Source organism: Melanerpes formicivorus, unplaced genomic scaffold (genome assembly GCF_026170545.1).
Source record: "Melanerpes formicivorus ecotype bairdi unplaced genomic scaffold, bMelFor1.0.p_v2 SCAF_45, whole genome shotgun sequence".
In the NCBI taxonomy this organism is placed as follows: Eukaryota; Metazoa; Chordata; class Aves; order Piciformes; family Picidae; genus Melanerpes; species Melanerpes formicivorus.
Genome location: NW_027142397.1, coordinates 247932 through 275405, shown reverse-complemented (window position 1 = coordinate 275405; position 27474 = coordinate 247932). Strand labels below are relative to the sequence as shown.

The window sequence follows — 27474 nt, the reverse complement described above, 5'->3', positions numbered from 1 at the left end:
CCCCCACTCCCTTCCCTGAGTTCTTGTCTATAAATCTGAACTGCTTTGGGTTTTCTTTACGAGCATGGAAATATATAACCTGAAAGAAAGCCTCAAAATACTTTATTTTGTAAAGCTCCAGAAAAGCTGGCAGCAACATGATGCTTTCTTCCAGGATTGTGTCCTATGGATATTAATATTTTTGAAGCTGGTATTCATGAGTGCTGGTTTCAGAGGTTAGTATACTGCAGTTCAACCCACCTGAGAGGCCTTCTTTGTTTTAAATGTCTGATATAGAAATGCACACCAATTAATCTCTGAACACCTGCAGAAATGCTGCTCACAGCAGACTGTGATTGTGCTGCATTAGGTGGTGGGTTTATCTGGAGAAAGGACTCGGGGTGTTGAGTCTGATGCAGTTCATACTTTAAGACATACTCTGCAAGGCCCAAGCAAGTGGCAATATGGGAAACCACATGGAACAATGTGGTGCAGAGCTTCAGCTCTGAGTTCTGGAAGGAAGGAGGTAGCTCATGCTCTGGTTAGAAGTTGTATTCACTCTTTGTAGAAAACTAATTAAATAAATGTTGGGTCTGGACAGTTGTCACTCTCAGATGTGCAGGTCTGGCTGGGACTCTCACACAGAATCCCAGCATGGTAGGGGCTGGAAGAAGCCTCTGGAACTTAACTGGTCCAAGCCCTCTGCTCAGGCAGCTTGCCCAGGATCACAGTGGCCAGGTGGGGTTGGAAGCTCCCCAGAGGACACTCCACAACCTCTGCCTCCTCCAGGGCCCTGGCACTCTGACATCAAAGAAGCCTTTCCTTGTTTGGGTAGAACTTCTTGTGTTCCAGTTTGAGCCCATTGTCCCTTGTCTTGTTGCTGGGCACCTCTGAAAAGAATCTGCCCCCATCCTCTTGTCCCCCACTCTTTAGATGTTGATCAGACTCTGGTCTTAAAACTTCCCTTTCCTGAACCAGAGAGCTCTGAACATTTTGCAGCCACAGGATGCTCTTTGATCAGATCAAGAGCCTAATAGCATGGAGTCAGATCTGTGCTTGAACAGTCTCTTGTGAAAGCTTCACATAACTGGTGCTTTACTGGTGAGAAGCTGCAGTTCAAAACCCACCTCCCTGGTCTTATTTAAATAGACCAGAGCCTGTCTTCTCTGCAGTTTGGCTCCTCATCCATGTGAGGAGAAAATCAGCCACTGACATCCTTTGTTTGTGGTCTGGCTCTTCTGCCTCCCTGCCCTAACGCTGGTCCCTAGGTGGCACTAACTGCTATTTTTGGGTTGATTGAACAAAGGCTGCAGAGCTAAGCTTGTCCCCTGCTGAAGTGGTAGCTATGTCTCTGCCCAAGCTGGCTGTTCATGTTTGGTTTAGGAGGCTGGTGCAAGGGCTTGAGCTTCCTCCTGATGCCCAAAGGGAGAGGTTTCCAGCAGCATCTCCTGGAATTCATGAATGAAAGGCAGACAGTCGGGCTCTCTCCATGAGCACATGCCTCGGTTTGTAGTTGTGTCTTCATTACACCAAGGGTGCTGTGGAATGAAAAACTGGGAAATGCTTGAAGTGAGAGAGCGCTCATGACTCTTGGCTGGTTATCTCTCTTCTGAGGCCTCGTTGCTCGGTTCAGTCCATCTCTCAAGCTGTTTCTGGAGCTCAGGCTCACGCCACAATGATTTTGCCTCTTGCAGAGCCCGTACCACTTGCATTCACTGCATCACTGTGTTTTCCAGGCTTGTTTAAGGACTTTCTAGATCCTTTAAGTGCAGCCACTTGTATATTTAATACTTCCTACCCATACTCAAGGGGAAGAGTATTTATCTCTCAGTGTAGAAACACTCCCCGTGTCAACACTGGGTCCTGCAGTCTGAAGCTGACCTCCTCGAATCTTTAAATGGTGCATCTTGGCAGAGATGTGCTTCACGCCCTGTTTCTGAGCCCTGGAACAATGCTGACTTTCCAGGGAGCTGTTCTTCCCTGTGCTGGCATGCATCCTGCAGAGCCAATGCACCTCTTCATCTATTTTATTCTTGGAGCCAGTCTGCTGTACTGCAGGACACCGAGTCAAGTGAACATCAGCTTTATGCAAATGAAGAAAACCCACAGTGGGGGCTTTTTTACATAAATTTATTGAGGTTTTGTGGTGATAATTCCTGGTGTAGAGGCTTAGTTGCCCAGCTATCCCCTCTACCTTTCCATTTCTTTTCCAGTATCAAAAGGCTTGAAGATGGGATTCTTCTACCCGTGGGAAAGAATGTGTAGTTTTACTTTGGCAATAATGGCCCTTAAAGGGCACAACTTCTGCTGTTAAAACAACTAACAAAGGAAAACTTCCCAGTAAGAAACCACATCATAGAATCACAGAATGGCTTAGGTTGGAAGGGACCTCAGGGGTCCCTTGCCATGGGACACCTCTCAACTAGACTTCGTTGCTCAAGGCCTCATCCAACCTGGCCTTGAACACCCCCAGACAGGAGGCATCCACAGCCTCCTTGGGAAACCCATTCCAGAGTCTCACCACCCGGGTACTGAAGAACTTCTTCCTCAGCTCCAGTCTAACCCTGCTTTCCCTCAGCTTCAAACCATTCCCCCTTGTCCTGTCTTTTTACACCCACATGGAAAGTCCCTCTCCAGCCTTCCTATAGCATCCCTTCAGGAATTGGAAGACAGCTCTAAGGTCTCCTTGGAGTCTTCTCCAGCATGAGTGACCTCAGCTCCCTCAGCCTGTCCTCATAGGAGAGGTGTTTCCCTTGTGGAGAAGCAGCTTGCATTTGGCAGAACCTGAAGCTAAACTGGCCATGAGGCTGTGATTACAGCAGCACAGTCTCTTGGTCTGTTTAACTATGGAGGGAGCTGCTTGTCACTTTAATAACTGCTCCACAATGAATCAGTTGTTGGTTTTGGAGAGTGCTATGATGGGCTGGTCTGCAGGTGTAGTCTTTGGTTAAATACTTGACACTGAGCCAGCTGAGTGTGGATGTGCCACTGCACACACACAGATCCACGGAACTTTTGGGCTGGAAGAGACCTTTAGGATCATCAGAACCTGGCATTGACAAGTCCAGTGCTACACCATGTCCCTCAGCACCACATATACACAGCTTTTCAATCCCTCAGGGATTGGGACTCCACCACTGCCCTGGGCAGCCTGTGCTAGGCCTTAACAACCCTTTGAGGGAAGAAATTGTTCCTCATGTCCAGCCTAAACCTTCCCTGACACAACTTAAGGCTGTTTCCACTTGTTCTGTTGCCAGTTCCTTTGGAGAAGAGATCAACCCCACCTGCCTGCAACCTTCTTCTGGCGAGTTGTAGAGAACCAGAAGGTCTCCTCTCAGCTTTCTTTTCTGCACCTAAACATCCCCAGGTCCTGCAGCTGCTCCTCCCCAGCCCTGTTCTCCAGACCCTTCACCAGCTTTGTTGCCCTCCTCTGGGCCTGCTCCAGCCCCTCAGTGTCCTTCCTGCAGTGATGCAGTGCAGCATGTTCTAGTTCTTCATGAAAATACCTTGAGCTGGCAGTTCAGCCTCTCAGAGGCTCTTCCTTGGCAGCAAGTGCTGCTGTGCCTGCTGCTTCCTGGGCTAAGTGAAGGGGTGAGTATGGGAGAAGTGCAGCTTTGGCTGGAGTACTCCTTCCTTCTAGGTAAATCATTTACCTGAAGGATCTTTGTTCTGGATCAGTGTTTTACAGTAAAATGATGCTTGTGAAGTCAGAGGGCGATTTCCTTTACACCTTATTCTGGCCGCCTGCTCTCATCCAAATCAGCACTGCTGATGCTGACAGGAACTTTGGGAAGAGGAGCCAAGGGCAGAGGGCCAGGAGCTGGAAAACTGAGCCACCTGCTCTCCTCCCACCTTGTTTGCTCTTGTGAAATGGCTGCTGCTGCTCCAGAGGCTGTCACACCTTAGCCAAGCATGTGAACATGGCATGTAATTGCCTGTGCCCATTGTATGTGCACATATATGTGTGTGAGATAGACACAACCAGCTTATGGAGACAGCAGTGGATAAATGACTGAATTGACCGGCTTAATTTCTTTGTTTTCCTAGAACTTGGCATAATCCTATTTCTCTTCACCTTAAATCCTGCTTGCTTTGGGGGAGGGATCACTGATACCAATGTGATGCACAATTCCTTTGCTTAAACTGGGAATTCCTCACATAGAGAAGCTTCCTGGGGTGAAGAGAGCTCTGTTCAGTTTATTGTGTGTCAGTAATGCTTTTAGGCACAGCATTCACCCGCACTGGTGTAAACTGTGAGCTTTGTTTTCCAACAGGTCCTACCAGCAGTGTATATCCTGTGAGGCTTGCAGAGCACTGGACCACATTATAAAGGATTTTTTAAATGAAGAATTCACTTGAGCTGGATTTCATCTACTGTCTAGATGCTCTTAAGATGCTAGAATGTGTATGTCTGAGCCTCTTGCTGGCTGTGTGCACATTTAATGGGCAGACGGTAGGGTCTGGTGGTGTTCCCTGTGACCTGCTTGGTTTGCCCTGGCTGCGTCCATCAGGCTCTGAGCAGTTGCCAAGTGGCCTTTCAGCTCTCAAGGAGAAACTTCTGCCTTGGAGACTACAAACACAACTGCAAACTGGTTTTATAGTGAAGAATGTAAGAAATTTCCATTGCTTCCTATGGGATTTCAGAGGTCACTTGGGGGCTGTGTAGGAAGGAAAAGGTTAGAAGCTAAGCCAGTGATTTACAGCAGAGGTGTGGTGGTGTGGTTGGTTGTAGGGACAGGATGAGGGGTAATGGCTTCTAATTGGAATAAGATACATTTAGATTAGGAATTCTTCCCTGTGAGGGTGGTGAGGCACTGGAGCAGGTTGCCCAGAAAACTTGTGGAGGCTTACAGCCTGGAAGTGTTCAAAGCCAGGCTGGTTGGGGTCTTGAGCAACCTGGGCTAGTGGAAGGTGTCTTTGTGCATGGTAGGAAGTTGGAAGTGGATTATCTTTAATGTCTTTTCCAACCCAAACCAGTTGATGCTTCTGTGATTTCCATGTGCAGAAGAGTGTTGTGTGTTATTTATTTATTTATTTTTATATATATTGGTTTTTTTTCTTCTTACAAAGGATTGCTTTGGGCTAGGTTTAAACTTCCCTGCCTTAGAAGGGCATTTTCAAGGCACTCTCATGGCACAGACCATGTCTGGTGACTCTACTGCTCTTTTTTTCCTGCCGTTTGAGCTCTCCATGGTTTGTTTGGTGTTTGAAGAGTAATAGTGCCCTTTTCATGCATGTAGAGCAGCTTGGACAGGTGCTCCCTGTGGATAAATGCTTCACCTAGGAAATAATGACTCAAAATACTCTGCGCTGGCAGATGGGACTGGGGATCATCTGGTGATCTGAGCAGGGTGGGTGACATGCTGCATGGTGTTAAATCAGTGTTTTGATGTGAAGGTTTTGTTGCCCTGGTCTCTTTTCCATGTAATCTGCAGTCTGCCTGGTCAGTGTGTGTTTGTGTTGCAATGAAGCAGTGTGGTTTTGTTTGCTTGTTTGACCTATCTGCAAGAAGCTGTTGCCAACCCTTGCATTCAAAAATTGTGGCTTCTTTGCTCAGCGGTTTTGTCCTCAAAGGCCTTTGGATTCTCTTATGACAGTCTCTTTCCAGCCCATCTGCGGGTAAGCAGCAGCAAAGGCAGCACTTATTGTAGTGGGTCAGCATCAAACAGCTGAGCCTCCTCCAGTTCACAGCCTGGGCTATTAAAATGTGTTAATTTAATGCCGTGGGGAGTGAAGCCAGAGTGCTGTGGGAGCTGCCTGTCTCTGGTGTAGGAGCAGTGACTTCAAGCCACCAGCTTGTGTCTTTGAATCAAATGTGCTCATCTGAGTCCAAGGAGATCACCAGACAGTCCAGATTTTAGGTGAAAATACTTCTCTTTACTCCCATTAAGGAGCTTTTTGTGAGTGATCTCAAGACTGAAACAAGGAGGGAGTCGCTCCATTCACAACTGAGTATCATAGGCATACAGAGGAGAAAAGCTGTGGGATGCATGTTAATTTTTCTGTAAGATGGGGTTTGTTTGGATGACATTTAGCACAAATGTCCTTAGTGTGTGAGTGGCCATTGCTATGTCAGTACTAGTGAGGGCAGGATGAAGTCATCCCATCCAGGCTGCCCATCAGCCCAGGGTATTAGCTGCTGCTGAAGGATGGTCACTCTTAAAGCGAGCAGAATAATGTGCCTGAGAACTTAATTCTCCTTGGGAGGCAAACAGAGAAGCTTCAGTGCTGTATCTTTTGGGGCTGTGTATATATTTGGGAGGGATTTAGTACACCTTCCCACCCTGCAAGATGGTCAGGCTGTAGCATCAAGGAAGGGCTGACAAGCTGGGGAGCATTTTGCTCTGGTGTATGTAGCTGGACAGCTCTGCTTGACAAGATAACTCGTTATAATCGGGCTGTAGGTGAAGAGAAGCCAGTCCATGCTGTTTCAGCATGGGGGGGCAGGTTGATCTATTGGGGGTGTGTGCTGGTGCGCCTCTTGCACCTTCGCCAGTACGGATGTGTGGGGTTCTTGCTGACCAAGCGCCTACCATCTGGATAACAACACGAAACTCTGTGTGGTTGTCACATCATCTGAGTCAGCCCCTAGACGGCTGATGATGCCCTTGCGTTCAAAAAAGTATGAAGAGAACACCACCACCCCTGCCCTGGGTCCTCCCTTCGGGGCTGGGCCACAACTTTCTCCGGGCAACAGCGACCCGTATTGAAAATCTAGGTCACGGTGGGAGGAGAGCGCGGCCGCTGCATCTCGCCGTGACCTGCGGGCAGGGCCTCTCCTGCCCTCTTTGCACCGCATCCGGGCCGCACCGAGTAACTCCGGCCCCTTCGTTTCCCCCCTCAACATCGATTAAGCGGTGGGGAGAGGGGGACGCCAGTAATCCTGTCCGTTCAGATCTCCTCGCTCGCTCCCGGGTGTTTTTCTGCCGGGCTGGGGGAAGGGCCGCGGTCTCCTAGGGCCGGGGTTCGGCGCCCGCGGGCAGCCCTGGGGGAGGGAGCAGAGAGGGAGGGGGCGGGAAGTGCTGAGGGGGCGCGCGCTCACGCTCCCCCCCCCTCCCCCCACTACTCCAGCCGCCGTTTCCCCTCCACCAATAGAGAAGCAGCTCTGGCGCCCCGCCCTCTGCTCTCAGCCAATAGGAGCTTACTACAGTGTTGTGGGCGGGGGCGGCACTGGGCTTCGCGGCGCGCGGTGGGCAGAGCGGCGGCGGGCGGAGGGGAGAGGGGTGGGCTCAGAGGGCGCGGAGCGGAGCCAAGCGGATCCGAGCCGGCTGGGCGCAGGAGAGGAGCTGCACGACCCCGAGAGTGCTATCTCGGGGAGGGGGAGAGCGGCTCAACGCGTCCCGGCGAGTGGGCGGCGGGCACCGGGAGCGGAGGAGGCCTCGAGCGCGCTCTTGGCGGCGGGTAAATGCTAGCGGGCGCGGGTGTGCGTGCATCGGGTGTGCGTGCATCGGGTGTGCGTGTGTGTGCACCGTCTGTCCACTGTGTGTGCACCCGGTGCGTGTGTTTGAGTGCGCGGCGTTATCTGCGCGCACGGTCCTTGCTCGGTGTGTGCGTGTGTGCAGCCGGCGTTATCGGGCAGCCTGGGCATCTGTAGGGGTGTGTATGCACGGGGTCTTTGCACCCTCTGTGTGCACCTTACGTCCGCACGCACGGGCTGCGTGTGTTCATGTGTGCACAGTGTGTGCACGCACATGTGTGTGCTTATGTGTGCATGGTCTCTGTGCATATTGTCTGTGCACATGCTTGTGTTCACGTGTACAAGGTGTATCTGCATGCACACGTGCGTTCACATACGCGTAGTCTGTGCAAGGTTTATCTGCATGCATATGCATGTGTTCCTGTGCACAATGTGTCTGTGCACGTGCATGTGTTCACATGTGCATGGCCTGCACACACGTGTTCATACATAGTGTGTGCATGGTGTTCATCTGTACAGTCTGTGCATGATGTGTTCATATATGTGGTCTGGTTTGTGCACACGCTTGCACGTGTGCCCAGTCTGTGTGTTCATAGTCTGCACAGTGTGTCTGCACTCATGCATGTGTTCACGTGTACATGGTCTGCACAGTGAGTGCACACACATGTTTGTGTGTACATAGTCTGTGCATAGTATGTCTGTACACACATGCTACATGTCTTCCTGTGTGCATGCAAAGGGTGTGAGTGTACGTGTGTGGTCTGCACATACACTGTGTGTTGTGTATCTGGGGTGCATGGTGTGTGTGACATATTTGGGGTACATGATGTGTGTGGTGTATTGGGGCTGCATGGTGTGTTCCATATGTACTCTCTGCATGCATGCAGTCTGTGTTTGTTCACAGGGTGTGCGAGCTCTCCGTGGTGGTGGCATGGAGAGCTAGAAGCTGAAAGGCTGAGGATTGGCTGGAGACAGGTTGTGGAGAAGGCGAGAAACACAAGGGGACAGCAGGATGGGGCACACAACAACAGGGAGTTGGCACTTGGTGTTCCCTCCTTGCTGAGGCTGTAGGTGCCCAGGGCTGCCAGTGGCGGAATTAGGATTCTGCACGGAGTCCATTGTGCAGGAGGAGAATGAAGGAGATATGACAGGGAAGAGCTCTGGGCTTGGTAAAACACTGGGACTGCACTTGCCCTCTCATGAGTGTGGTGCTGTGGTTGGGTGAAGGTTCTTCTGGCCATTCTTCTGCTTCCCTCCGAATTTCAGCTGAAGAGAGATCCCAGTTAAAGGCGTTTGCCACCAAGCCCTATTTTTATTTTGTATCCAGCGAGGCAGCTGGATACAAAAAGGAATTAAAATTGCATCTTGAGCCATCTGTGAGCATCCACAAGCCAGAGTGTTGTCCCTTGAGTGTTTCTTGGGGAGGAGGAACTGCTCCCTCTTTGTGCTCTGAGGCGACTGTGTGGGGTTGGGGGAGGCTGATTTTGGGCTCTTCCAGCTCTGGGTGTGTGAGTGTTTAAGTGTTGCATGCCCAGCTGTAGAAGGACAATTTCTCTGACACTCCAATTTCTGAGGCAGGTGTGGTACTGGAAATGATGGCTCAGTTATAATTCAATTCCCTGTGTTATAAATTAATTAAAATATGGAGAAACAACCCAAAATCTTATTTCTGAGCAACAGCAGAAATCAAATTTTTGCTTTACTTTGCTCTTTATATTTGGAAGGCTTTCCAAATGTGCTGGGGTTTGTTTGCCTAACTTGGATAGATCTGGAGGGATGGTCTTCTGATGAGCTGATTCTGATTTCACAGTGAGTTGTTGGAGGGAAAAATAACCCCGTGAGGTATTGGGAGGAGGCGGTGTGTGGATGGAAGGGCTCTGAGCCCGTTGCTGTTGCTCCTAGCGCAGTTCCTTTCCTAATTAGCTGATGTACAGTGTCGCTGCCCTATGAGCTGCTCCTTTGGCTGGAGAGGTTGCTTTGTGGAGGTGCAGTGGAAGGTTGGGTTTTTGGTAATGGCTGACAAAAGTGTATCCTAGTTCAATGAAGAGGGTTCTTCTGCAGTGTTGCTGTTGATGAGGATGTGATGGTTGTTAATGGAACTGTGGGGTCATTGGTGGGGGTGTTCTGCTTTCGGTGCATGTCCTGTGGACATCTTGTTTGTGGACTTGGTGTTTGTTTTTCCATGTTGTGATGCCAGCCTCTGGCATCTTTAATTCCCTTTTGGTGACAATTTGGAGTGTTGGGTGTGATGTAAAAGGTAGTAGGGCCCTTTGAGTATCTCCGCTGACATCGCCTTAATAAAGAAGGATTTTCTGGGATTCCTGTGGACAAACATAATCTGCTGCAGAAGCTAAACATCAAGGATAAACATAGTGCTCCTTGCCTTTAAAACTCAAGTAGACCGTGGTGGGTCCTCCCCCCCCAAATGACATGAATTGTGTCAGATCAGAGGAACGGGAATTGCCTGTGTTCTGCTCTGATGGCCTCGATGCAATTTGAAGCAAACCCTTCTCAGGGGAGCATTTGTTTGGAAGGCAGCAGCAGACTCCTGGGCACTGCTAGCTGGAGCAAGGGGAGGAAGGACTCTGCACAGCCTGTTCCAACACACCGTCTGCTCCCAGAGCCCGGCAGTGCTTTAGACCAGTGATGCTCCAAATGCACAGCTTCTGTCTCCGGTAGTGAGCTGCCAGCTCCCCGCCGCTCTGCCTGAGCAGCTGCGATGTTTTCACTTGACAGCGCTTGATTTTTTGGGACGTGGCAAAACAGATCTCTTCTGACACCCCATTTACTGCTTGTTGAGCAAATATTGGGATTGATGTGAAGCAGTCTGGTGGATGTGTTGCTTCTCTAGTACGCAACCGCGTTTGCAAATTCATTCATTAAGCGATCAAAGCCTTGCTGTGCCAGGGTAGCTTGCAGGCTTCCAGCCACGGGATGTTGGGATGCTCTGAAAGCTTTGATGTGTTGATGCCGGGAAGGTGACGTGTAACATGGTGGGAGAGAACTGTACATGAAAACGGGAGGCAGTGGCTGTGTACTGGGTATTCATCAGGAGTTATTTAGCATCTCAAAAGAATCTTGGATTTTTGGGGTCAGTGAGTAAACCTTCAGCTCTTCATTCTCAGGGCAGTTCATGGAGGTGTTGGGTGTGTGTCCACAGCACCTGGCCGGGAGTTGATGTGTCAAATACCTTTCTTTGATGAGTTCTTTAAGGAGGGGTATCTGATGAGAGCCTCTTCCTTTGGGGAGGGACCTTGACAGTACCCCTTCTGTGACAGAATGGGGTTTTCTTCAGCCTCTTACTGCCACAAGGTATCATTTCTGGGAAAAAGCTGGAGAAGTTAGTGCAGCTCAGAGGTGCTGGTGAGCTCTGGGCTCTCTCCAGGTGTCCAGGCCAGGGATCACCTGGAACAGAGAAACCTGGCCAGATGGGAAGCAGAGCAAGTTCTTCCCACCCCACTGTGTAAGTCCACAGATGAGGAGCTCAGGCTGGGCTGCATTTGTGTGCTCCAGTGGGTCTGTCTGGACTTGCTCTGCTTGCTGAAGCTGCTTTTACATTCATGGTAATGAGCTGTCATGAATCAGAGGTGTTGCTTTAATAAGGTTGAGGGGCCTGCAGCAGGCCTATGGATGCAAATAATTTCCTATCATAAACCTTGTTTTGAGCTTTTAAACTCCATTGCAAATCTCCTGGCTTCTTCGTAATCATGGTTCAGCTCCCTGCAACTTTTCTGGAGCATTAAGAAATGGCAGATACTCAAACTGCTCAGGCTCAGAGCTGTGTTTTGCTGCTGTCATGCATCTCTCTGGGGAAGCTCAGTGTGAAGCTTTGCATCTCAAGTGGAAACTGTACTCTGGGCTTGGCGATGTTTTGCAATGGTTGTTCTGCTTTTGGGGTGCTTGGTTTCCGCTGTAATCTTGCATAGATTAAGCAGGCAGCTGTACATAAAGATTTCACCTGATACTTCTCATTTGCTCTGCTGTTTTGATCAGTGCTGTGATTCCTTAAATTGCAGAGAACTGTAGGATGTGGCATAGCAGGGATTTATCTTTGATGGATTAGGTTAGAATGTTCATGGCTTGTACTTAATCCAGATTAATATTATTAGTTTCTTTACGCGGGCTCTGTTGTTTACGTGTGTTTGCTATTGCTGTGAATTTTTGCTTGTGTAATGCTGCTAACCTTCTGTACCAAAAGCAGACACTTCTAACTCAACTCTGTAGACAGAGCAAATCTGTTTTTTAATGAAGCAGTTCCACAGAGCAGAAAACAGCGGGGGCTTGGGGTGTGTTTGAAGCCATTGTGCCCTTCCAGTGCACCCTTCTCCAGACCCCACTGTATTCCTGATAAGGGCTTTTCAACCAAATGCCCACACCAGCTGGCTTTAGCTGCTCCACCCAGAGCAAACGTCTGCAGCAGTGCTAGCCATGTATAATTTATGAAGCTGCACAGCACGTGGACGCTGGTGAGTTTGGGAGGAGACCAAGCCTCTTCATCTCCCTGCTGTCGATGCAGAGTTAGGAGGGTGTAGGAGGAGGAGCAACTCTGGGAGGGTGTTTCTGTTGGTGAGTGAGCTCCGTGGCTCATTTTGTGGCCATGGTCATTGTGTTGTGTTCTTCCCTTCCACGGGGGTGCTTTTGAGGAGTGCTTTATCTACGTCCAGCTGGCGGCCAGTCTCTCGTGGAGTCCCCCAGGGATCAGTGCTGGGCCCCATCCTGTTCAATATCTTTACTGATGATCTGGATGAGAGGATTGAGTCCATCATCAGTAAATTTGCAGATGACACCAAGCTGGGGGCAGGACTTGATCTGTTAGAGGGTAGGAGAGCTCTGCAGAGGGACCTTGCCAGGTTGGACAGATGGGCAGAGTCCAAGGGCATGAGATTTAACACAGCTAAGTGCAGGGTTCTACAAATTGGCCACAACAACCCCAGGCAGTGCTACAGCTGGGGTCAGAGTGGCTGGAGAGCGGCCAGGCAGAGAGGGACCTGGGGGTGCTGGTCAGTGGTAGGCTGAACATGAGCCTGCAGTGTGGCCAGGTGGCCAAGAGGGCCAATGGCATCCTGGGCTGCATCAGGAACAGGGTGGCCAGCAGGAGCAGGGAGGTCATTCTGCCCTGCACTCAGCACTGGTTAGGCTGCACCTTGAGTGCTGAGTCCAGTTCTGGGCCCCTCAGTTTAGGAAAGATGTTGAGTTGCTGGAAGGTGTCCAGAGATGGGCAACAAAGCTGGGGAGGGGTCTGGAGCACAGCCCTGTGAGGAGAGGCTGAGGGAGCTGGGGTTGCTTAGCCTGGAGAAGAGGAGGCTCAGGGGAGACCTTCTTGCTCTCTACAACTACCTGAAGGGAGGTTGTAGCCAGGTGGGGGTTGATCTCTTCTCCCAGGCAGGCAGTACCAGAACAAGAGGACACAGTCTCAAGCTGTGCCAGGGGAGGTTTAGGCTGGAGGTTAGGAAGAAGTTCTATACAGAAAGAGTGATTGCCCATTGGAATGGGCTGCCTGGGGAGGTGGTGGAGTCACCATTGCTGGAGGTGTTTAGGAAGAGACTGAATGAGGCAATTGGTACCATGATTTAGTCGATTAGATGGTGTTGGGTGAGAAGTTGGACTTGATGTTCTCGAAGGTCTTTTCCAACCTGGCCTGGTCTATTCCCATTCCCATTCCCATTCCCATTCCCATTCCCATTCCCATTCCCATTCCCATTCCCATTCCCATTCCTATTCTATTCTATTCTATTCTATTCTATTCTATTCTATTCTATTCTATTCTATTCTATTCTATTCATCTCTTGGTGAGGATGAGTGCTGTGGGATGTCAGCCAAACATTCCAGTGGGTTCCCACCATCAGGTAATATCCCAAGAAAACCTGCAACCCAGAGTTGGGGAGGAGCCTTTTCTCTGCCCAAACCGATGTCCTCCTCACAGTGATCACTTGAGTTGTACTCACAGGGAAGCATGCCCTGGATGGAGCCCTGCCAATGGGAGCACGGTCTGGAAGCAGCAGGAGGAGACTGGGGCTAGTTAGCTGTTTCTGTGAAAAGCACAATTGCTTTGAACCTGTGGGTCACTGCTCTTAGGCTGATTATTTGCCCTTCCCCACCCCACACAGTGCCTGTGTGAGAGAGATAATTAAAAGCTTTTAGTTAAATAATTAGCTCAGTGGCTCTCACGGCTCCCTGGTAGAATTGTGGACTCAAACACTTGGAGGTAGAAGATGGCATGTGGCTGCTGCTGGTCCCGCAGCATCTCCTCCATCTCCTTCTGCAAGCACAGACCAGCCTGGTCTTGGGGTGTGATTGCAGATAGGCTTTTCCCCCCAGGGCTGGCAGGAGAAAGCCTCTCACTAAGTGGGAGCAGCCCTGTCCCGCTGTGTGTAGGACCCCGGGCTGGAGTTATTCTCTGCTAGTTGAACTCTGCTCTGAAGACAGGATTAGTAATTCCTGCCAGGGCTTGCAGTTCACATGGAATCCAAGCATGGTGAGGGTTGAAAGGATCTCTGAAGATCATCGAGTCCAACCCTGGAGTACTGTGTCCAGTTCTGGAGCCCCTATTACAAGAGGGATGTGGAGGTGCTGGAACGTGTCCAGAGAAGGGCCACAAGGATGATCAGAGGGCTGGAGCTGCTCTGCTGTGAGGACAGACTGAAGGAGTTGGGGCTGTTCAGTCTGCAGAAGAGAAGGCTCTGAGGTGACCTAATTGTGGCCTTCCAGTATCTGAAGGGGGCCTACAGGAAGGCTGGGGAAGGACTTCTCAGGATCTCAGGTAGTGATAGGACTAGGGGGAATGGAATGAAGCTGGAGGCGGGGAGATTCAGGCTGGATGTGAGGAGGAGGTTCTTCACCATGAGAGTGGTGAGACGCTGGAATGGGTTGTCCAGGGAGGTGGTCGAGGCCCCATCCCTGGGGGTGTTTAGAATAAACCTTTATTAGGATAAACCAAACCAGGTTGGAAGAGACCTTCAAGATCATGGTGTCCAACCCATCAACCAATCCAACCCACCCAAACAGCTAACCCATGGCACCAAGCACCCCATCAAGTCTCCTTCTGAACACCTCCAATGACGGCGACTCCACCACCTCCCCGGGCAACCCATTCCAATGGGCAATCACTCTTTCTGTATAGAACTTCTTCCTAACATCCAACCTGAACCTCCCCTGGCACAGCCTGAGACTGTGTCTTCTTGTTCTGGTACTGAGTGCCTGGGAGAAGAGACCATCATCTGCCTGTCTACAACCTCCCTTCAGGTAGTTGTAGAGAGTGATAAGGTCACCCCTGAGTCTCCTCTTCTCCAGGCTGAGCAGCCCCAGCTCCCTCAGCCTCTCCTCACAGGGCTTGTGTTCCAAGCCCCTTACCAACTTTGTTGCTCTTCTCTGGACACGCTCCAGCAAGTCAACATCCTTCCTAAACTGAGGGGCCCAGAACTGGACACAGTACTCGAGGTGTGGCCTAACCAGTGCAGTGTACAGGGGCAGAATGACCTCCCTGCTCCTGCTGGCCACACTGTTCTTGATGCAGGCCAGGATGCCATTGGCCCTCCTGGCTGCCTGGGCACGCTGCAGGCTCATGTTCATCTTGCCATCAACCAGTACCCCCAGGTCCCTCTCTGCCTTGCTGCTCTCAGCCACTCTGACCCCAGCCTGTAGCACTGCATGGGGTTGTTGTGGCCGATGTGCAGAACCCAGCACTTGGATGTGTTCAATCTCATGCCATTGGATTCTGCCCATCTGTCCAGCCTGTCGAGGTCCCTCTGCAGAGCCTCTCTACCCTCCAGCAGATCAACTCCTGCCCCCAGCTTGGTGTCGTCAGCAAATTTACTGATGATGGACTCAATGCCCTCATCCAGATCATCAATAAAGATGTTAAAGAGCACAGGGCCCAGCACTGATCCTTGGGGCACACCACTAGTGACTGGCTGCCAGCTGGATGTGGCACCATTCACCACCACTCTCTGGGCTCAGCCATCCAGCCAGTTCCTAACCCATCGCAGTGTGCTCCCGTCCAAGCCATGGGCTGACAGCTTGGCCAGGAGTTTGCTATGGGGGACGGTGTCAAAGGCCTTGCTGAGGTCCAGGTAGACCACATCAACAGGCTTCCCCACATCCACCAGGCGGGTCACCTGATCATAGAAGGAGATCAGGTTGGTGAGGCAGGACCTGCCCTTCCTAAATCCATGCTGGCTAGGCCTGATTAAGGCCTGATGCTGGCTAGGCCTGATTAAGAGCAGGCTGGATGAGGCTCTGTCCAGCCTGATCTAGTGTGGGGTGTCCCTGCCTATGGCAGGGGGGTTGGAACTAGATGATCCTTGCGGTCCCTTCCAACCCTGAATGAAACTATGAAACTATGAAACCCCACTACCAAAGCAGGATCACTTAGAGTCAATCACACAGGCACATGTCCAGGTGGAATGCCTCCAGAGAAGGAGACTCCACAGCCTCTCTGGGCAGCCTGCTCCAGTGCACCAGCACCCTCACAGTGAAAGAGTTTTTTGTTCTGTTGGTGTTGAACCTCCTGACTTCCAGTTTAAGTCTGTTGCTCCTTGTCCTGGCACTGAGAGGAGTCCGGCCCTATCCTTCTGACACTTACATATATATAAGCATTAATGAATTCTCCCCTCAGTGTCCTCTTCCAAATACTGGATTCTATATGCAGGTAGTTTTGCAGCCCTGCTTCCAAACAGGCAGATCCCAATGGCATCACCTTGAGGTGCACATCAGCCATTAGGGACAAGAGCTGGTGGGACTCCACAGGGACACAGCCCTTGTGTGCACAGGGGAAAAGAACATTGGTGAGCTGTAACCCTCCCTGGCTGACAGAGCTTTCTTGTTCTTCATGTAGACAAAAACAAAGCTGCTAATTCTGTCTGAAAAGTCATAAAATCCAGGATTGGGCCAAAATTCCCTTTCTTAGGTACCTGTTTTACAACTGTTTGCCTGGCAGTGATTGATGTGCAAGATAGAAATTGTGTGTTGAACTCTTGTGGGGAGTTGGTGTGAAGTCAAGAGAAATGTCACCTCACTGACATCTCCCTTTCTCCTGCATGAGTGTGTCCAGGTGTCCAGAGGCAGTGCAAAGCCGTAATGTAAATGTGCCCTGACAGAGGCAGAGGATGTGTTCCCAGGCTTCTTTCAGGAGGAAGGGCTCAGAACCTGCAGATGAAAGCAGCACTTTTAGGGTCCTCAGTAGCAAATACTGGGATTTGAGCAGTGAGAAACTGGGTGGGGTGAGGACTGGCACTGCTCTTGCTATCCCTCCATTCCTGCTTGGGATGTACCCTTCCAAGGATATCCCTCCGTTCATGCCTTCCTCCTGGGCAATGTCCTCCATCCCTCTTAGGGATGCATCATCCCGGGGCAATCATAGAATGGATTGGGTTGGAAGGGACCTTGAATATCATCCAGTTCCAACCCCTGCCATGGGCAGGGACACCTCCCACTAGATGAAGTTGCTCAAGGCCTCATCCAACCTGGCCTTGAATATCTCCAAGGAGGAGGCATCCACAGCCTTCCTGGGCAACCTATTCCAGTGTCTCCCGACCCCCATTGTACAGAATGTTTTCCTTTAATATCCAGTCTACAGCTTTCTTCTTCCTCTATCCCTCCTGGGGATTTACCCATTGGAATGGGCTGCCTGGGGAGGTGGTGGAGTTGCCATCACTGGAGGTGTTTAGGAGGAAACTTGATGGGGTGCTTGGTGCCATGGTTTAGTTGATTAGATGGTGTTGGATGGTGGGTTGGACATGATGATCTCGAAGGTCTCTTTCAACCTGGTCCTATTCTATTCTCTATTCTATTCTCTATTCTATTCTCTATTCTATTCTCTATTCTCTATTCTCTATTCTCTATTCTCTATTCTATTCTATTCTATTCTATTCTATTCTATTCTATTCTATTCTATTCTATTCTATTCTATTCTCCTAAGAACATCCCTCCAGGGGGATGTACCTTCCCAAAGACGTCTTTCCATCCCTCCCTCTTGGAGTGCACCACTGTCCCTCCATGCCTTCTGGAGTTTGTGCTGAGGGCCAGTGTAGTATTGTTGCCTCTTATCTTCAACTGTGAAGTTGAAAGTGAGTGTGTGTGGTGAGGAGCTGGTGAGGCTTGGTCCATAAGCACCTGAAGAGCTGTACTGCAAGATGGGAGTTCAGGCTACCTGGTCCAGCTGCTGGAAGAACTTTAGGCACAAGTTGGCACTGTTGGGGCCTTGGGGAGGAAACCAGCTGCAGAGAAGATGACTGTTCTCAGCTGTATGTTGTATGCTGCTCTAGTCAGAAGGGTTTAAGGACCTTTCCCTCGTCCCCTGCTTCCTTCCCTGCCCCCCCCCCCCCGCCCCCCCTTTCATGGGGAGGGGGAACAGCAAGGAAGAGAAACAGCTTTAGGGGGGGAAAAGCAGGCTCAATAGATGTTGTTTTTCCCTTGTTTTTCATGTGCAGCTAGGCCTCCTAGGGGGTTCAAACACGATGGAAAAGAGCTCTTGCAGATGCCTGGGTTTGCTGAGTCAGTTGCACACGTTGGCTGACTGTTCCTCAAGGAGCTTCTGAGAAACAATTTCAGGTTGCAGAGGCAGGGTGCAGGAGGGACCCTGCAGAAGGGGTTTATCTGTGGTGGAGCTGGGAGGAGCAATGATTGCCTCAACATGGGGAGGGTGTGTGGCCGATAGCATGGGGACGTGGTCATGTGCAGAGCTCCTCTGACTTCAGCAGCCGCTGATACTGAGTTTATTGGAGGAAATGGTGTAGGCTGCTCCTTGAGGCTTTGTCATCGTTCTTGTAACTGCTGCTTCTGTTATTTCCCTTCTGTCTGCTTGATGTCCTCTTCAAAAAACACTTGATGTGTTTGTGGGTGGCAGTAGCTGGGCTGCTTGCTCCTGCTTGGTTCTGTGCTGCCCTTCCCTCCCTCAGGAAATGGTGGAAAAACAGTCAGAGTTGGGTGGTGCTCTATCACATGGGGGTTGGACTAGATGATCCTCAGAGGTCCTTTCCAGCCCATACCATTCTGTGATTCTATTGTGAGATCAGAGCAGCGTTGCACTTTGTCCTGCTGCAGGACTTGTGTCCCTGACCCTTTCTGCAGTGTGGGTTGGGGTGCTTCACCCACACACTGGGAATGAGAACCCAAAGAACTGGTAGTGTCCAACTGTGTTCATCTCTAAGAGTGACCTTTAAAGGAAAAACCTTTGGTGTGAAGTTGCTGGAGCCCTAGAGCAGGCTGTCCCGAGAGGTTGTGGAGTCTACTTCTCTGGGGAGGCTTCCAACTTCCCCTGGCCATTGTGGTCACAGGATGTCAGGGGTTGGAAGGGACTTCTGGAGATCATCAGGTCCAACCCCCCTGCCAGAGCAGGATCATAGAATCCAGCTCAGGTCGCACAGGAACACATCCAGATGGGTCTTGAAATTTCGTCTCCAGAGGAGACTCCACAACCTCTCTGGGCAGCCTGCTCCAGGGCTCTGGGACCCTTACAGTAAAGAAGTTCTTTCTCATGTTGAAGTGGAACTTCCTGTGCTGTATTTTCCATCCATTGCCCCTTGTCCTGTCACGGGGCACAAGTGAGGAGAGGCGTTCCCTTCCTTGCTTTCACCCATCCCTCAGATATTTATAAACATTTGTTAAATCCCCTCTCAGTCTTCTCCTTTCCAGACTAAAAGGCCCCAGGTCAGGGGGCTCGACTGGATGATCTTCAGAGATGTCTTCTAACCCCCACCATACTTTTCCCACCCTGTTTGCATGCTGGAAGAAGTTTTTGTCCTATTTTATTTTGAAGAAATTAGATGCTTGGGGTACCTGGTGTCTCCCCTCAGCTTTGGGGACGCAGAAAATACTCGTTGGTGTCATTGTGGTACACTTGATCTCTCCCTTCAAATGCTGAATGGCATCTGAGATACTGCTGGGGAAACCACCGTGAGCAGTGTTACTGGCTTTGTGTTTGGCAGGTGCTGCTGTTGGCTTACTTAAAACTGAGAACTGGCTCTCTTCACTTGGCCCGACGAGGGCAAAGGGCGATGGCCCTTTTGTGGAGGGGTGGTTTATTAAAGAAAGACTTCCTACCACATGAAGAATAGAGAGGAAGAGCTCAGGGAAGCTGAATCTATTAGTGTGATGAGCCTGTGTGCCTCCGGAGACAGGAGTAGGACTAGATAATGAACATGGCTTCAGCAAAGCAAGGCTTGCAATTACAGGGAAATTTGGTGCTTCTCTGTGGTGTTTTTCTTGCACCCTTCCCAATGCATGAGCATTGTCCAGGGGTTGTCCTGGTGGGGCGGTTCAGGTTGGGCTTGATCCATGCAGTGCTAGTCACAGGACAGTTAGGAGATTTAGTCATGCAAATACGGCAGGCTTAATTTTTTTTTCTCCTTTTTCTGAGGTAGATGCACATCTGCACCTCTGCCAGTGGTTAGATTTGTTGCAGAGACAGTGCTGGGAGGCCCAGGAGCAGCTTGTACCCAGAGATCAATCATGCACCAGTCCAGCAGGTGGGAAGGTTTGCAGAGAGCTCATGGCTGCCTTGGCGAGGTCTGAGCCTGCCTGCGGGGTTAGCTTTGTCTGCTGGGCTGATGCTACTGGTGGAAGTGGTTGCACATTATCTGTTTCTCCTGTTTTCTTACCACAAACAGTTGTAAATCGCTGAGGCAGAAGGGACAGATGAAAACAACCCCCAGCCCTGGCTTTGCTGTGACACTTTCCAACTCCTGCCAGGGTCTTTTAGATTGAAAGCAGAACAAGGAAACAAAGAACTGTGCCCTTTTGATGCATTAACTTAAAAATGGACTGCAAATTGCCTATAGATTGTGCTTTATTTGGAGACAGTTCCACCTTCTGAAACTTCTGACTGGCAGAAAAACAAGTGGTGATTAGCTATACTGACATGAAAGCTGGGTTAATTGTAGCACTTCAGCTTTACCACTAGAAAAACATCTTGGCGTAGGTGAAGACATGTGGTTTTGAGCTAGAGTCACCGTGGAATGGAGAGGACACAGGCTGAAGTTGCAGCTTCGAAAGTATGAGGTTTGTGGGTGAGTTGTTCAAGGTTTTGCTTGTTTCTCCCCCTGTGCTGAGTACCTGGATGTGTTTCAGCAGAAACACTCCCTGAGAAAGCATTCTGAGATGTTTCTTTAAAGCGAAAGCACGAGTGGAGCAAAGCCCAAGCCTCTCTGGATTGCTGCAGTTGGAAAACATCAGCAGAGCCTTTCTAATAGAGCAGGTTATGAACGCAGTGCAAAAATGCAGCCAGCTGCATCCTGCAAAGCCGAACATCATCTCAACATCCCAGTATAAGTCAAGCCCAGCAGTTGCTCGGTTCTTGTTCTCTGGAGGAAGCTGCAGCTGGGGAATGTGCTATGTTTTCCCACCCATTTACTGTGTTTTTGCCTAGTCACAGGGTGTTTCATGGGTGCAGCCAGGTTGGGTGCTGCCGGTCAGAGATGTTTGGGAATGAGTCAGTAGAGCTCAGGATGCACGTTTCTTGAAAGCAACCCAGGAGATCCGCAGGCTTTGCACAAGCTTAAAGGCTGACACCAAGACAAAAAGATCAGACCTCCTGGTGATGGAAGCTCTGAGCTCTTGTGCTGGTGCTTTGGCAAATAATGCTTGAAATTTCTTGCTGTCTTCTAAAGAAAAATCTGTCTTTGCTGCTCCAAGCAATGAATTACAGTTGTTTTTAAATGCAAATGGCAAAAAATCCTCAGCTTGGAGCAGTGCAGCTATTTGATTTTTAAGTTGCTAGTTTGTCTCGCAGGTAATGAGCCAGCGTGGTATCCAGATTGGTCCCCTATGGCTATGTGGGATTGCAGCGGTCATCTGTGTGCTCTGTATTTACTGTGAGGACAAAAGAATGTGGCACTTGCCTTTTAGCAAAGGGACTGGCTTTTTCAGTTGGATCACTGGAGATGGGGATGTGTTTGAGATCTCAGATTCCCCCTCTCACTTATTAAAGAAGAGTACTTGGTTTATGCCACCTGCAGTTAAAGCCCACACAGCTATTGCCTAATTTCTCATGGCAAGAGCATGGTTATGTTTTTGTAGCATCTTCCTTTTTGAAGCCATGCTGGAAGTTGGCTTTGCTGCTTGAAATTAAGTCCTCTTGTAAACCAGAGGCTCACTGAGTGATTTATTAATTTAATTGCTGCTTCTAATAGTAAACACATTGTGGATTAGAGAGACACGTCCTGCTGCCCTAGAGGACTTGGGCAAAGTGGTCACAGAATCCCTGAATCCCAGTATGATGGAGGTTGGAAGGGTCTTCGGAGCTCACCCAGTCCAACCCCTCTGCTTAAGCAGGGTCACCCAGAGCAGCATGGCTGGGGTGGGGTTGGAATCTCTCCAGAGGAGGAGACTGCTCAACCTCTCTGGGCATCCTGCTCCAGGGCTCCAGCACCCTCACAGCAAAGAAGTTTCTTGTCCTGTTTTGTATCATCAGCAAACTGGCTGAGAGTCCATTCCGTTTCATCACCCAGGTCATTGATAAAGGCATTGAGTAAGGTCCCAGATATGTGAGTCATCCATGTTGTTCATGTCCCTGTGCAGGCACACCCCTGATGTGAGGGCTTAGTGTCCCCTGCTCTTGTTCCAGCAGGGTCTCCAAGCCCTGCTGCTGAGCAAAGCGGTGACGAGATGGATTTTTTCTCAAAACGCTGGGAGCAGAAATGAAGCACAGAGAAGAGCTATTCACCTTGTCATTGTGCTTTATGTCTGGGAGATGCCTAGCAGTGACCTTCCCTGCTGTGGTCAAGAATGAGTTTTGCAGAGCTGTTCATGACACCCCTTGAAAGCTCACCGCCCCATGTGAAGAGAAACACAGATTGGGAGGAAAAAGAAAAAGTAATACTCGGTTAAGAAATGAGCAGGCAGCTGTGCTAAAGTGGCATTTTCCCCTGGCACACAGCTGTTTCACACAAGTGGCACTGCAGCAGCCCGTTGTGTAATAGACAGCTGTTTGTAGAAAGGGACAAGGGACCAAGGCAGGTGGAATCCCTTCTCAAAATCTGCCAGAAGGATGTTTTGCAGCAGGGTGAATGTTAAATTTGAGCAGTGTGAGTTGCTCGATAACTTCTTGTGTTCCTGCCTGCAGATGCCAGCATGGTTGTGAAGGCTTCAGGAGCTGCAAACATTCCTAGATTGGATATTGGAGAAAATTTCTTTACCATAAGAGTGGTCAGGAATTGAAACAGGCTGCCCAGGGAGGTGGTGGAGTCACCCTCCTTGGAGGTGTTCAACAAACATGGGGGCGTGGTACCTGGGGATATGGCTTAGTGTCCTTGGTGGTCGTGGGTTGATGGTTGGACTGGATGATCTTGGAGGTCTTTTTCAACCAAAGCAATTCTGTGATTCTATGCTGAGGTCCATTCTGTGCCATTCCTGAAGACTATTGCTGGGCAGCTCTTCCCAGAGGAGCTGCTGGTCCTGGATGCCAGCAGGTTTGAAACTTACATTGCTGTGCAGTGCAGCCGGCAGCAGCCTCATGCACAGGGAATTCTGTAATTAATATCGGCTTGAGTGCTGAGTAATTTGGAGCAGTAATTGGATGGTAGCTTAAGAGCAGGAGCATGGTTAAATAAATCAAACAGGCTTTGTGGTCATAACGTCAGCAGGTGAAACACCTGGGAAATGGCAAATCCACATGGCAGTGCTGCGTGCTGTGAGCCAGGTGGGTGCTTCAAAGCACACCCAGCCAAACCCCAATGTGCAGAACAGGGGCAGGTCCTCTCCTTCCCCAGGTGCTGAGGGAGCAACACCTTCTTAGGCAGATTGATTTTAAAGAATTAGGCAATGAAATGTTCTTGCTGTGGAGTTGTTTGCAGCTTGTTTGGTCTGGGGAACTGCAACAAGCGTGGGCTGCTGAGTGTGTGTGCACTGATGTCCTTCCAAAGTAGGAGATCAGCTCGTTGTGTTTGTTTCTGGTTTTGCTTTTTACTCTTAAACCATACTTCTTGCTGTAAACCCTACTTTGCTTTCTGGAGCTGGTGTGGCTTTTCTCTGCTCTCTTTTTTCACGGTGCTCTGCTAACAGCTTACATTGGTGAGGAGATGTCTAGGAGCCAGCTGAACCTGGTTAGACCTTGTTTGCATATGTTCATTATTTTCATCTCCAGAGGAACAGACAGCCATCTATCTTCAGCCTGTGTATAGATAATAAGAACCTAAAGGAAATGTGATGGATGTGGTTTGAGAATATCTTTTTTGGAGGCGCAGAGGGGGTTTGACGTGAGCTTCCTGTCAGGGAAGCCTGGGTGAGCTCACTGATGCTTTTTGCTCTCTCCACTCTTTCACCCTGGCCTCATTTGAAGGGTCTTCTCATGGCAGTTTTAGCCTGAACAATGATACCAACAGAGCTTGCAGAAAAGAGGATTTGTCTGGCCTTTTATGCTCTTGTGCTTCGTGAATGTGGATTTCAGCAATATTGTTGTGTGGCTCCTGCTGTCAGCAGCTTGTTGAAAAGGGGAGCTCACTCGTCTGGTATTGCAGCTCTCGACTCGCAGCCCTTTTGCCCCATAATTTGAGCTGGGACTCTCCATTCAGCCTTCAGTACTGGGTGCCAGGCAAAACCCAGTAGGTTTTGAGTCCAAACCACTGAGAGTAAACCAGTTTATTTTTCATTTTCTGTTGGGTTTTGGTGCTTGATAAATAGCCAAGCTGCCCTGAGTCCTCATGAGTCTGCGGAGCTTTCAGCTGGCTGAGGTGGTGTTGGGCTCAGTGAGGCTTCACCTGTGCATGAGGTGGTTGCACAACCGGCATTGAAGTGGAATAGAGGAGAAAACAAGCAAAGCTTCTCCCAAACCCCATGCAGTTATTTGTGCTGCCTTTGTATTGTTGGGGAGGGGGTACTCACATGTGCCCACTTTGAATAGAGTAAGGATTATTCTGAGACCTAACTTGCAAAATGTGAGTCTTGGGGTGCTGGGTTATGGGCACGAGAGCAGCAGCTCACCCAGAAAGCAGCTCCAGCTCCTGGTCATTGTAACAGGGAGATATTTAAACCAGATGCTTTCTCTTTTCTGCACATGCTTTGTCCTTACTAGAGGGAATAGTTTGTCTTGCAGGGCTCTTCATTTGAGTTTTTGGTTTATTTTTGACACTGCAGTGTCAAGAAAAAGCTGGTAGCTGTTTGCTGTTGCCTTCTCATCAGGAGCATGACTGGCAGCATGCTGGCAGTGATGTGGTGGTGGGTATCAGCACTCATGGTGGGTATTGGCACCTATGGTTGTGTGTCAACACCACTGGTGGGTGTCAGTGCTGGTGGAAGTGAAGAAAGCTGATTACAATGTCAAAGCAGTGCCTCTATTCTCTGTCCTCTCCCTGCCTGCCCTTACAGATGGGTCCTCTTTAATGACTTTGAGAATGTTAATCTTCTCTCAGCGCTGCCAGGGGCAGATGTGAGCAGGCTGGGAAAGAGGGACCCGAGTTACCTGCAGGAGCAAGAAGGTAGGAGAGGATCAGTGGTGGGGAGAGCACAGGTCTAGCACAGATGAACAGGAGGGTGGGAGAGATTCCTTTAGTGTGGACTCCTGAGCAAAGCAATGTTTAATTAATTCAGGATTAATTGTGGCTGGAGAGGAGGGTGCTGTGGTGTGTTGCACAGAAAGTGATCAAGGAGCACCGGTATGATGATTAGCACTAAGTTGTCCTTATAGGTACTGGATGGGAAAGGTGAGAGTTGTAAAAGTGAAAAATACCTCTTGAGAACTGCTCAAGGTGCCAGTGTGTGTTCAGTTTTTAAACCTGCGAAGCCTCTTCCTGTCCCAGCCCATCAAGTGCAGAGAGGAAGACAGCAACTGAAAATAGAAGCAAACAGCCCCTGTAATGTGGGGGCAAAGAGTGTTTCTGGCCGTCTCCTTGGATCACAGCTTCCTTTTCCTTTCTGTAGGTTGAGGAAGGCACCATTTGTGCACATTTCCTCCTGGGTGCAAATGACTGCACTAACCAATGAACAAGAGGGTTAAGGCAGGACTTGAGCAGAGGGGACCAACAAGGACACTCACTTGGGTCTCCAGCAGCAGAAAATAACTCATGGTGCCATGTTATCTTCCTTCCCATTTTTAAATCAATGCTCTTCCTTCCCCCCAGGATGATCTTCAATATCCTGCTCACTGTTTCCCATCATGATAGGACAGGCTGTGCACCGGAGCTCAGCTGCTGTGTCCTGGTGAGCCATTAGTGCCTCAGGGTGGAGTCTGGGGTGGTGTTCAAAGGCAGAGTGGACACAGACACCCTGTGGAGTAAAACTGATGGCTTGGTGGGCAGGCAGGAGGTGACAGTGCTGTTATTTGGGCTGGGAAGCTGCAGTGGTGGTAAGAAAGTGCTCACTGCGTGTTTGCTGTCCCAGAGCATCAAAGGGATTGCTGACAGCTGAGCAACTGCACTAAACAACAGAGCTACCGAAGGTGATATGCCAAAAGCACCAGGTTAGGCACTGGAATGTTGTCCCTGCAGCCCGTAAGTATTGAGAGTGTCGCCTGAAACTGTAACGTTTTAAATGCCGGCTTTTACTGGGAGCTCGCACTCTGCTGCTACACGCAGGTGCCAAGGGCTGCTCAGTGCTCGTGCTGAAATCCTGCCAAAGAAAAGGTGATAAGAGTCACAGAATCATGGAATGGTTTGGGTGGGAAGGGACCTGTAAAGGTCATCTAGTCCAACCCCCCTGCACTCAGCAGGGACATCCCCAACTAGAGCAGTTTGCTCAGAGCCCCAGACAAGCTGACCTGGGATGGTTCCAGGGATGGGGCATCTCTCACTTCTCTGGGCAGCCTGGGCCAGGGTCTCACAATCCTCAGAGTCAAAAAACCTCTTCCTTTTCTCTAATCTGAATCTCCCTATTTTGGTTCAAACCGGTCCTCCTTGTCCTGTCACAAGAGGCCCTGCTCAGGTCTGCCCCCAGATTTCTTTTCAGCCTGTTTAAGTCCTGAAAGGCCACCAGAAGGTCACTCTTCTCTATTATTGAATGAAAATCACTTGTCTGGGCTGTGTGTGAGATAAAGCACCCAGGAAGCCAGGCTGGCACCCAGCAAGCTGGGTTGTGTCTCCTTGCTGTTGGAGGTGCAGTGCAGGCAGTGTGGGGAAGTCGGCAATTTTGATTCCAAGCCATCTTCAGTGAAAATGGCTGTTTGTAAATGTGTTACATCAGATGTGTCAATGGGTGTAATTAAGGAATGAAGACTGCTTCACACCCCTAATTAAGGGGATTAAAAAATGAAAGCTGCCTGATTTCACTGCTGGGTGGAAAAACCAAACAGGCAGACTGGTGGAAAGTGCTGGGAGGCCAAGGTGGTTCTGCTGCAGCCCCATCAGAATAGAATAGAATAGAATTAAGCAGGCTGGAAAAGACCTTCGAGATCATCAAGTCCAACCTATCACCCAACACCATCTCATCAACTAAACCGTGGCACCAAGTGCCCCATCCAGGCTCTTCTTAAACACCTCCAGTGATGGTGACTCCACCACCTCCCTGGGCAGCACATCCCAATGGCCAATCACTCTGTGAAGAAGCACCAAGAGGAGCAGCTCTGGGGAAGTGACAGCACTGATCCCTTCCCTAATTGGTGCATAATTAACTGCTGAGCATAGAAGACAGTGTTTGATCACTGGTTCAAGCTTTCTCCAATTTGATTTTGGTTTCTGGTGGGGATGGGAGGCTTTCCATGGGGATGCAGCTTTGAGGAGCTCACAGTTGTGTCATCCCATGATGGGCTGGTATCTCCTTACCATCTCAGTACCCATCACCCACTGTTGAGGATGGTGAGGTGGGGTCTTGTTGCATAGAAGCAGATGTGAGATGGATGTGTGGGGTGCTGGACACAGGGCAGGACCTTCAAGCATCCATGAAGTGCTTTTGTGTGCATGTAGTGGGCAGTGCCATGCCAAATCTGGGACAGTGAACGTGGGGTAATGGAAATATGAGGAAGCTGTGCCCAACATGGGCTCCTCTGCCTTGCTGAGAGTAGAACTGCTTTGTGGTGGGATGGAGACTGCTGTGAGAGGATCCTGACACAATGATCTCCCGTGATTTGTTTGACTCCAGGCAGGGGTCACATACCATGCAGGTGCAGGGGCCCAGAATGGCTGCCACTGGAGCACCCTCCACTCCTGCTGTGATTT

At 49.9% G+C, this 27474-nt stretch overlaps 1 protein-coding gene across 11 annotated transcripts in view; it reads left to right on the top strand.

Moving 5' to 3' along the window:
• Positions 1-27474, top strand: part of EPB41 (erythrocyte membrane protein band 4.1) — a 110216-nt gene that overhangs the window by 13093 nt on the left and 69649 nt on the right. The window contains exon 2 of one of the 11 annotated variants that reach the window (XM_068158948.1): positions 19779-19860. The exons of 8 other annotated variants lie outside the window; for them this stretch is intronic. In XM_068158948.1, the coding sequence (XP_068015049.1) occupies positions 19844-19860 (17 nt within the window). In that variant the 5' untranslated portion in view covers positions 19779-19843. Of the gene's footprint in view, positions 1-7199; positions 7381-19778; positions 19861-25742; positions 25816-27474 lie in introns of those variants that run through there. 2 more of the 11 variants (XM_068158953.1, XM_068158954.1) reach the window with 2 other exon arrangements.